Raw genomic sequence first — 11,657 nt, forward strand, 5'->3', positions numbered from 1 at the left:
ATATGTAAATTAAATTGGATGGGTTGCACAGTCTCTGTCTTTGTGTCCGTGTGAGTGTGTGTGTGTGTGTGTGTGTGTGTGTGTGTGTGTCCATGTGTGTGCTTGTTACACCTGATTTGTCTTGCTGCAGTAGTGCTGCCTGAGTGTTGCAGATAAGGGTGAGTGGCAGAGTCATCACACTCTGCACTGCACCATTCAGTAATTCAGAGACAAATGCAACATGCATATATGCAAGTGCAAAAGACGGGACGATTCCGGCCTGTCAGACACAGGGAAACACACTCACGGACAGACAAGGCACTCCTTTACATGTAACACAGAGTATGTCTTCAAATGCAGTCAAAAGTCACACACTAATCTGAGAAAATGCAAAGACATTCACCTTAAGAGTGGCATGCTGACTCAAGGTCACAGCTCACTAATACTGTACAAGGGAGTAAATGTGGAGAGTAGTGCAAGAAGCAGCCTCAAGACTGGGAAGTTAAAAGTTCAAGCTCGGGTGCAGCCTGGTAAAAGTGAACAAATGAATTATTCAGCTTTCCCTCCCCTTCAAGCTGTCTTTCAGGGGGAAAGAAAGCACTGAGCCCCGAGCCGTAATCATCTGTCCATTGATTCAGTCGTTTATTTAAAGGGTATACTCCAAATTAAATAAATTGGTGCTCAAATAAATTTCCCGCCGTATGGCAGCCTAAGTTAGTTACCGCCGCTTAGTGCAGAACGGCAGAGAGCAGTGGCTCTGTAGAACAGTTATGGTGAGAATTTATGAGGGCAATAAGTTGCTAGGAAATACCGTATGTGATCACTTGTTCTCACCTGGGTGAACAAAAGCAGAGCGATGGCTCATTTTGCACCGTTACAGACGACGAATTAGACACCGACTGAGCACGCATCCTTTAACAATTCCCATCACGCGTGCAACGTCTGCTGCGTCTAACCTCTCCCGAAAAGGTTATCATGAGCAAATTGAAATTGCTTTTACCACTCGAGAGCTAAGGGTTTTAAGGATGACTGCGGGGTCAACGCCAGCTATCAGAAGTCCAATCTCGTCCTCTGTTCATGGTCTGGTGAGCTCTCCTTGGTTCTCACAAACAGGATGTTGTGGAGCAATTGTGGCTCTTTGCTAGGGGACTCACAAAGTGGTGAGGGCTGCTATTGTTGGCTGGTTAAAGGTAGGGAGTAACGTACTGTAAGAGGTAGAAACGGCATGCACAGGTTACAAAGAATACCTTAAGAGCTGAGATCAAGCGTTGCAGTAGATATGTTGTGCTTTACCCACTCCAGCCAGTAGAGGAGGATGTTGTTCCACTCATTATTTGTATTAAAATTAACTTCTGGTTGCAACTCAACTCCTAACTTCTATTCAAATTTGAAACTTAAATAATTCACAGAATACTAAATGCAATTCTGTAAATAAAGAACTCATTTGCCTTCACTCTGTTTCCCCAGTCCTTACATTTACTTTCACTTGTTCAAAGTTACTCCCCACTTTCATTGCAGCCAGCCTGAGGTCACATTTGTCTTTGAACATAATCTCTCCCCTCGGCCCCCTATCAGCCTCCCAATCCCGGTATCATAAGGCCAGGATTGTTAATGTGGCACCCTGGGGCAGCGACTGGAAGTCACTGCAAAGTCATAACTCGGAGTCAGCTCAGTGTAGAGACCATTACAAAGACTCTGCTGGTAAAGCACCCAGGCTCCAATTCTGATCTGCAAACCAGCGAAAAAGAAATGAATATTCTTCTGAATAGGTTTTTGCTGACCTTTCATTCTGTACTTAGAGCAACCATCACCATATTAAAGAAGCATAAAGAGCTAAAGTAGAGCATACCAACACACACACACACACACACCACAAAGAAAAAAGATTTAATTCACCCAGTCCTTATCTCCTCAGACTCAATAATGGTAATGAAGGTGACCTCGCTGGAGAATTTAATTCCGGTCTAATCACGTTGATTCTCTCTCAGTTTTCACTTCAATAAAAAGGGCAACACCTGAAAATAAAAACAAATCAGTGTGCATAATTTGCAATGTTAAACCTAGCTATGTGTTGCCCGTACATGCGTGTTTTAAACGTACAGTGTGTGAGTTAACTTCACACAGGACGGTGTTGTCCAACCTGAAAAGGTGCGAGTCAGAATGCAATAGATACTCGCACAACAAGATTTGCGAGTATTCACGTCCTGATAACATCACTGCTGGCGTTCTTGCATTGCTAACAAGGAAACAATGAAGATAAAATACCTCGCTGACACGTGCGCAAAATAACATTTCAACCCCCAACTTGATGCGACGCAACAATTCTTTCCCAGGACGTTTGCTTCCTTGTGGACTTCACTCCTTTCAGTCATGCAAGCGTGGCACCATCCGTACATTGTTCTTCACTTCCCTGCAGACATCAGAAAGGGATCCAGCATTGTGTCCTGGCAACACCGTTAAACACCTACACTTTTTTGCAGCCCAGCAGGCAAACGCGTCGTGAAAACGGCCTGAATATGATTCTCTTAATTCGTATTCAACTTATGTCAAAGCATTTAGGATCACAAAGCCAGCTGTATTCTGAACAACACAAAAAGCTTGGTTGAACCCCACATGAATAAAGGCACTATGCCAGATGTAGTTGGCAGCACATTGAACACCCTTAGGTGATCCTCAGGACTAAATTCCACAGACATTTATCACTAAAATATGGAAAAACACCTACCGCAATACACACATGGCAAGAGTGGAAAAAGGGACCAGAGCAGGTGGAGGCTGAGGACATCAGCACGATCAGCAACAACACAAGGTCACAAGTAAAGGAATCAGTAGCGTATCTATGAGTCGCACAGATAAGTGACAAGTAATTCTTCATTTCACATGCTCATTGAATTGGTGTTTTTCTTATGCGTGTGTGTATGTGTCTTTAGGAAGTGGAAAATGAGGTCAGTAAGTAGGGAACAGGTGTTGGCAGGCAAGGCCAGCGGATCAGAGAGGACCCTGGTATGACACACTTCAGTCTCAGATGTCCAGTGAGGGACAGGAAGCGAAGGAGAAGAGGTGGGAGACGAAACGGCAACAGACGGACGGAAAGAAGAGAGATGAGAGAAGAAGAGGAGCCGTGGAGGAAGGTGGGAAAAAAAAAAGAAGAAGAAGGGAGGCGGGAGAAGAGGAAGATAAAGGGCAGAGAAGGGTGCTGGGTGGGTAGTGGAGAAATGACCGGAGAGAGAGCTCAGCGTGAAAGATCTTCAGAAATAGTTTGTAATCACGCCAAACATGCATCTTGGGGGTGAAGAGAACTACTTTACAGAGATGATGACCCTGATCTGTTGGAAAGACTTAGCGTTGGAGGGAGGGAGGGACGAAAGACTGATCTATTCTTGTCCTGACCCCACCGTCGCCAGTCGTACCCGAGCTCTGTGAAACCGGACCTCAGGCCCGTCCTTCGGAGAGAGGGGGGGGGGGGGGCTTAATGTGAGAGGGTGGTCATGCTGTGTTTTAGTAGCCGGGGGGGTCATAACAGACAAACTCACGTGTGGAGATTTGATCCTGAGCTGCAGCACTCTTAATCGTCTCTCTCTGTATCTAAGCCTGTTTAACATAGAGGACACACACGGCTCACAGGCAGACTTATTGTCCGATGTATTTGCAACATGCGCAGCCGATTCACCACTAGTCGTCATAAATGATCCTATTCACCATGTAAAAAGTTTAAGCGTGGGCTCATGGTGAGTAATACACCAGCTCTTTGCCCGAGACGAGAGAAGCAGTCGAAGATGATGCTTACTCTTACGCCCAAACACACACACACACACACACACACACACACACACTCTCTCGTCCCGCAATCAAAAACTTTGAAGATCAATTGCCACCGACAGCGGACCGAAAGCGTTCTGCTTTGCTTTATAAAGAAACATTCCCCTCCTTGCAAATAAAATCGACATAAAATCAAACACTGATCATAATTGATGTCTTCAATAACGCGCTCCGCTCTGCATGATCAAAGTACGACAAGATCCCATCGTTCAGTTTCCCTCCGTAGGCTGTTGTCTTATAAAAAACTGAACTTAGATTGAGTTTCTGTCGGCCCATTTGCAAAAGCAATCAACTCGAGCGCCTGTAAAAAAAGAAATAAAACACAATTACCCATAAAAGACAGCACCCCATAAAGAGTGACCCTGAAAATAATCTTGGATGTGCTTCCTCCCTTTGCACTCACAGACACACACACGCAAACACACACACACACACACACACACACACACACACACACACACACACACACACACAAACACAGTGGATGCTGATGCTTAATCTTTAGCCCTCTCCATCCCATCTCCAATCCTCCCTCACCCTGCACCGATGCTACCTCCACACCACACACACACACACACACACACACACACACACACACACACACACACACACACACACACACACACACACACACACACACACACACACACACACAGAGTCGAGCCCAGAATAGGCTAATCTCATGTGTGACATTACAGCATCCATAGGACATTTATGCTTTGCACTGTCTTACATATCTTAATATCTATTCCACAGTTTAATTACCATTCAGGCTTTAGCATAGCCAGTGCGCAGAAGCATTTAGTTTAAGACTGGACACAAGGAGCCTAACGTAACTTTTCAATCAGGAATAAGACAATAAGACAATGGATATCAGATAACTGGTAAATAAGTGGCGGTCAGGTGAGGCACTTTGAAAACAGCAGCCTTGTCAGTGAAGATATTCCAATGGCACCCTCTTTTGGCAAGAAGTAGGAGCTGAAGCACTTGACACCTAAACTGCTGACACGGACAAGCGGCGTGCTGGATATGTCGTTCACTACCCTGAAATCATTTCTAACCGCTGCTGTTACATGACAGTGATTACGGCGTTCGTTGTCGGTCACAAGATGGTTTCGGAGCAAAGCTGGTTACCTGAAAGTCGGTGCTGCTTGGTGCTCACTCGGTTGGTGTTCTGGACCGTACAGCAGAGGTGGAGCATGGCAAACATGGTGAGGATCATCACCACACTCTGCAGCAGCAGGGTGAGCTCAAACTGCTTCCCTATCCTGCAAAGGACGCAACCAAAACACCGACCACATTACAGACTTTACCGAGTTGATGTGTGAGCAAATACACACTTATAGTGTGAATATATATATATATATATATTATATATATATATATGGCCTTTGCAATAAAAATAAGGATAAAAACCACAAATAAACAAGGTATGTATATACACCACAGTTAGCACACAATATTATACTATTCAATTACATGGGTTGTATTTTAGGACGTGTCATACAGCCTATAAGCGGCACAGAAAGACCTCATAAATAATACAATGTTCCCACCAGATTCCATAAAGAATTTATTAAATTCCCTCTGCTGTCCCTCCAGTCGGAACAATGACCTGTGCGCTCCGATGCGTGAAACTATTTGAGAAGAAGCCTCAAAGTGAACAGCATATGGCTCACATTATATAATGAATCTCAGTTTATTCTGTGACTTTATTCCTATTCCATTAATTTGTGACACAAAGACTGATCTACGATCTTTTAAAAGGCCTGTGCCTTCCAAAGGGGGAAAATAAGAAGAAAAAAAACATTTCTAAAGACGGATAAAAACACAGGCCTTTCCCAATCTTCCTCACCAGAAGAAGATGCGCAGGATGTTGGCTAGGAGCAGCACCAGGCAGACTCTGGTGGAGAAGCCCTCGCTGTTGTTGCTCCTCTGGATATCCTGGTACTGTGGCACGTAGGGCAGCGCTCCCCCGAACACCATGAGGCAGGACGCCATCCAGAACAGCAAAGACCACGAGTCCTCCATGTCCTCCTCCTGGAGAACCGCCTCTGCATCCATCACGCCGAGATAAGCTCAGAGGTGTCCAGGGGGTCTAAAGGTTGCACCTGGAAAGCAGCGAAAGAAAAGGAAGACAATGGGAGTTCAGCAGAGTTATCGCCGATGTTTGTTCTGAGGTAGCCAGAGGCCCGAATTAACATTCCCACAGCCCATCAGCAGAAAAACCTATTACGCTGATTGCATTTAAATACCTCAGTTATGCAATTAAAATAACTACCCCAGAGAATAAAAATGTGTATGAAACATTAGAGCAAGGGGATTTTTTTCCACTGAATACATGTGACAGCAGAAAAAGCACAGGTTAGAATTATACTATGAGTGATGGCTGGATTACATTTAAACAGTGAGACTTACTCTTGAGTTCATTCGTGAGGTTATAGAGTCTCCGCGAGACAATTCACATATTTGTATCAGTCTTTAACATGCACAGCAGCAGTAACAATACAATATACAGTTAAACTACCATGTGAGTGTAGATTTTTTTTCCCTGTATAGCTACTGTACATATTTATCTAATTCAACATATCTCGGTTTTAGGTTGAGGACGCCAGTATTTCCCTTTTCCTACATTGTTTGTTTCCAACCATTGACAAATCAGCCAGAAAATAGAATTCCCCTTACTGACTGATTAGTGCGTTAAAACAAGTGTAATTCATTACATTTTTTATTGTTTTATCAATATTGTAAATCATTTGGAAGCACCTTCACCTGAACTTTGCAACTTGTCAAATAAGTGGAAATGTCCCAGAGAGAAAGAGAGAGAGAGAGAGAGAGAGAGAGAGAGAGAGAGAGAGAGAGAGAGAGAGAGACAGAGAGAGAGCAAGAGAGAGAGACAAAGAGAGAGCAAGAGAGAGAGACAGAGAGAGAGAGAGAGAGAGAGAGACAGAGAGAGAGCAAGAGAGAGAGACAGAGAGAGAGCAAGAGAGAGAGAGAGAGAGAGACAGAGAGAGAGCAAGAGAGAGAGACAGAGAGAGAGCAAGAGAGAGAGAGACAGAGAGAGAGACAGAGAGAGAGAGACAGAGAGAGAGAGAGAGAGAGCAAGAGAGAGAGAGAGAGAGAGAGAGACACAGAGGGGGGGGGGGGTCGAGGAGGCGTCCTGGGTGGGAGGTGTCAGTATTAGCTGCCACTGTGTGGAGAAAACCCACAGGTCTGTGTCTCCTCCTGCTAAATGACTTCTCTGTGACAAACAGTATCTTCACTCTTGAGTGTTCACACAGTGGAACACATACTCTGACCAAGCGGTCCTGTCTGCAGCACAACTAGTTCTCCTAAAAACACAGTGGTGTTTTGAGCAAAGTGCTGGCAGGCATTCTTGAGGGGATAATAACATCAAGAACTAAAGGTTTGTAATTCCTTCTCTCTCCAGAGCAGCCTACAGAGCAAATAGAGTGATTCATTACATTTCAGACAATATGATCTCTTAATACAGATAAACAGCTTCTCGGAAATGGGATTGGTATGTGGACAACATGTTTGGTGTGAGAGCCCGTATGTTGCTGTGTACACAAAACCATGACCTGCACATTCTAAGCTAATGGTGAGAATAAAAGGGAACTGGTGCGGCGTGATTCCCATGTGACTGTGTAATAACAATAGTGTTGTAACTTAACAGTATGATTTGTTATTGACAAATCTTTAGCAGGCAGTGTCAGCTGATAAGTCACTCAGTATGGCTCAGTGGACACACTAAGGACTGGTTTAGTCATGACACAATAAAAAAAAAAAAAGTGAAAACTCACCAGCAGGTTCTCTGGTGGTGACTTTTGATCACACTATAGTAGACTAATTCAACACAACAGGAGATGCAGCTGCGCTTGGAGCACCGAGAGTCATCCAGAAGATGATCGGGGTCTGATTACCCATGAGACGTCTGTTATTTCACATAACTCAGCTGTAAGTAAGGGCATAAGGAAATCAATATTCCAGCCAAGACCGCACTGCTTTGGAGGATAGAGCCAGGCAGGTGGATCTGGTGGAGCAAAAGCCAATTCTCAAGTAGTCTAGACCTGCGTAGGCCTCCCTGTTATTTCTCTAGAACGTTTAAAAACAAAGATTATTGAGAATGCAAAACTGCAGAGCAGCCCTTGAACATAATCCATAAGGGTGTCTTTTTATAGGTTTCCTTCAGTTAAACATTACACAAGAATGTAACAATCCAAGGTGTCTTGAACTGCTTCCTTCTGCCTGGCTGTGTGAGTAAACCATCACACCCTCACCACAGCAGCCTAATGTGTTGGGCCACTTCTAGTAACAGGGCTTGCTGTTATGCAAGCAAAGCATAGCTTCATGGGGTTGGGTCACTGACATGTCGGAGCATACAGGTATTAGTTTTTGGGCTACCGGGCTACTACAGTACCCGCACACAAAGAAACAGCTAAAACACCGTGTGGTTACATTGTATGCAGAGCAGGTTTAAAGCGTGACATTTCGAATTTCACCACTTTGTGCTTAACTCTAAAACCTCAAAAACAAAGCGTCCTCTGAGAGTCTTTATCTTTGTTCTGTCATTTTTGTTTTTTAAAAATGCGCGCTCACATCACGGACAATGCCCACCGCTCTTCTGGTTGCGTATCGCCCCTGATACCAATGTGTGTGTCTGTCTATAGGTAGCATTATTTAACATTCGGCGTTTTGTAGGTAAAACGTGAACAGCACCCAACTTTACTCACCAGTCGCCTTTATTCACCTTGTCAAAACAAAAACAGCAGCTCGCGCACTCACACGGGTACGAGTGTTTCAGCTTCAGAACACCCCCCTTGTTCCCTGGCTGTTCCAACTTTCAAATCCCAACTCGCTCTCAAGATGTGCACACATCCGATCTCAAGATGTGAACACGCACGGGGCACACGTGCACACTCGCGCACATAATATACACACACACCGTTGTTCACTATTACTTTTAGACTTAACGTTACCATATTCCAACATTAAACATATAACGTTTCCTCGTTAGGACACTTAAGGGGATGCAGCCGGACTCGACTGAACAAATACAATGAATGAATGGGTGGTCTTCTCCATACGGGTTAAACAACACTATTAAGGTAACGTGCAGTAGTATGCCGACTCCTTATTAAAAAAAACTCCATATTCCACATTACTTAGCACCCTGCTATAGCTCTCGCGAGACTATTGGTGTTGCAGGGCAGCTGACTGTGCGGTGGGTGGTGCCAGGGACTGCTCTCTATTTCGAACAGTTACACACACACACACACTCAACTGATAGTGAATATAGTCGGTACACTGCTTTCTGGATTTCAGTACTGTTTAGCCGCTGATAATAACTTACACCACAACATGGCTGAGACGGATCCCAAGTCGGTGCAGGACCTTACCAACGTGGTGAGTCGTGATCGAGATGACAAGCTAGCGTTAGCTACAGCAGCCTAGCTGGCAATAGCATACAATAAATGCTAACGGTGGTAAGCTAGCGTTAGCTAGTTTGCGAGCAAAAAGCTAGCACGACTGTAGCACATCGTTAGCATTTGATGTTTATGTGTTTGTGCAGTTAAACAGGTGTATGGGCTCTGCGTGTTCAACCTGTTTACTGAAGTCCTGACCTTTGTTTAGCACGTTATGTAACATCAGTGGTCCGCTTTTACGTGACATCACATCACAACAGAGTAAACCACGTAGCGTTACATAAACAGGGTTGTTTCTGTGCAATGTTACTTCTGTAGAGACGTGTTCTAATTGTAATTAACTGTTTCCATTAACGATATATTTAATAGTGTAGTATCACTGTTTGAGTGTTGTCATGGAGATGAGCTTACGTGACTCAACATCCTAAACCTTCAACACTCCCCTGTGGTAGTTTTATTTTATTTCTCATTGTTTCCCTATATTTTAGCCTATATTTTTGTATTTGCAGCCATTGTCGAGTAGAGCGTCTTCTAAGAACACTTTCCTCGAGGACGCCCAGTGATACACATGTTCTATTTATGTTTTTAATTAACCTTCATTTTAATCACACTGCCCCTTGTGATCAGGCTCTTCACCTCAAGCAGTTAGCGTCTGAAGAACACATTTGGTGAAATTAAACTGTGGGCACAGACACCCCTTTAGAGAACAGTGTTAAATAGCCACAGTATATGATGGGCAGCGATGCACCAATACAGAATGAATCAGTGGCGCCTACTTTTCTCTTATCACAGGGAATTAAGGAATCAATCTCCCATGGAAACAGAGCTTTTACATTGTTGTCAAGGAAACTAGATACTTCTGTTATCATTGTACCGCTGCTTTTTTTTAAATCATTCATAGACCACAGGCATGGTGCATTAGAGTGGGAGTGCTGATGTTTTTCAGAGCCAGAGGTATTGTTAATGGTACAGAGTCCACTGACGACATCATTACTTAAATCCCCTCGTGTCAAACTTAAGATTAAACTTAAGTGAACCAGCTCTGATCAGTAGATTGATGCATTTGTGTGTTTCACAGGTCCAGACACTGCTGCAACAGATGCAGGACAAGTTCCAGACCATGTCAGACCAGATCATCGGGAGGAATATCCTAATTGATCATTTAAAATACAAGCTATCAATTGTTCACTGATGAAATGCATTCGTGGTACATATTTTAATCTAAAATAATGATGGATTGATGTCTCGATGGTGGACTGACCTGGACATCATTTCACCCATTTAGCAGTAACTTTGTGAGCTCTTGTGTTATTTATATGCCTTAACTGCTTCTCCACTTGATGAGATGAGCACACGCATTGATGACTTGGAGAAGAACATCGCCGACCTGATGACCCAGGCTGGTGTTGAAGAGATCGAGGCGGCACCGGAAAAGGCTAAAGAGGGTCAAGGCTCATAATGAAGGTAAGCCGTAGACACATCTGGCTTTTGAAACAGTGCAACACTGGCATAGTACCCCAATAGCTTTTCAATTCTGCTTCCATGGTTGTGTCCCACTTCCTGATTGACTCGTGAATCCTAAGAATATAGAGATCAGAAGAGTGGAGACTCATTTGCTTTTAGTTTAGTTTCTTAGTTAATCATGTTATGAAGGATGTTTGAACCAGTTTACTCTAACGCAGACCATCGTTTTGTGTCCCGCAGGTTCCCGGTGTGAAGTCAGTCCTACGTTCAGGAGCAGCAGACTTTTCGATCCTGAAAATGACTATTAATTTGGTGTGTCGTTGTGTGAAATGCTTTTTTATATATTGAATATTGTGATAAACAGTTAGTTATGTAATGACTTGAAAAGTTGAACGTCATTTGTAAGTTAGAATAGTGTGCTATGCCCTTCAGAACCATGTGCAGGAATGCAACTGGAGGATTTCTATGCCATCATATATCGTAACTAGTGAAATCCCGTGAGCGGATGGCTGATGGGGACAGTTTTGCCCGAGCCTGTGCTGAGAAGTACAACCTGCAGGCTTGTAGGCCAGAACCTCCATCCCTACCGACATGGGACATGGGCACAGTGAACATCTGAAGCCTGTGGTGTTTAACACAGCACCGTTACTACCAAGCTGTGGGATGCATTCCAATTTCAACAGATTTTCTTCTATTAAAGCTATTTAATACAATGCTCTCTGTCATGTATTACACAATAAATATTTGGCCAGGTGCTGAGTGAGTTTTTAAAAATATAAATAACTCCTAGGTGCTAATTGTTTTTCTGTATTTATTTTTTTAAGCCAGAGTTGCATTTGATCTTGCAAACCATCTGAAATGTCTCAGTGTTGCATGATGGAGTTTTTTTTATGGCAGAGATCGTTTGTTTTAAAATGACAGTTCATTGTTACACTTAAGGGTCAACTAGGCTGGGAAATAGGGAATTTA

The 11,657-nt window shown here is 43.7% G+C and overlaps 2 protein-coding genes across 2 annotated transcripts in view; one reads left to right on the forward strand and one right to left on the reverse strand.

The window, feature by feature from the left end:
• si:dkey-246g23.2 (solute carrier family 66 member 2) overlaps positions 1–8,819 on the reverse strand; it is a 45,500-nt gene extending 36,681 nt beyond the window's left edge. Inside the window, exons 1-3 of the mRNA XM_068723472.1 lie at positions 8,532–8,819; positions 5,654–5,909; positions 4,933–5,066 (exon numbers count right to left, since the gene is read on the reverse strand). Coding sequence (XP_068579573.1) covers positions 4,933–5,066; positions 5,654–5,862 — 343 coding nt within the window. The 5' untranslated portion in view covers positions 5,863–5,909; positions 8,532–8,819. The remainder of the gene's footprint in view (positions 1–4,932; positions 5,067–5,653; positions 5,910–8,531) is intronic.
• A 184-nt stretch (positions 8,820–9,003) lies between these two features.
• Positions 9,004–11,442, forward strand: hsbp1b (heat shock factor binding protein 1b). The gene is made up of 4 exons (XM_068723037.1): positions 9,004–9,204; positions 10,303–10,369; positions 10,562–10,688; positions 10,929–11,442. Exons 1-3 carry the CDS (start codon positions 9,160–9,162, stop codon positions 10,681–10,683), a joined length of 234 nt encoding a protein of 77 aa, XP_068579138.1. The 5' UTR covers positions 9,004–9,159; the 3' UTR covers positions 10,684–10,688; positions 10,929–11,442.
• The last annotated feature ends 215 nt before the right edge of the window (positions 11,443–11,657 follow it).

Source organism: Cebidichthys violaceus, unplaced genomic scaffold (assembly GCF_023349555.1).
Source record: "Cebidichthys violaceus isolate CVI_PGR_0920_01 unplaced genomic scaffold, fCebVio1.0.p SCAF_3, whole genome shotgun sequence".
NCBI classification, from domain to species: domain Eukaryota; kingdom Metazoa; phylum Chordata; class Actinopteri; order Perciformes; family Stichaeidae; genus Cebidichthys; species Cebidichthys violaceus.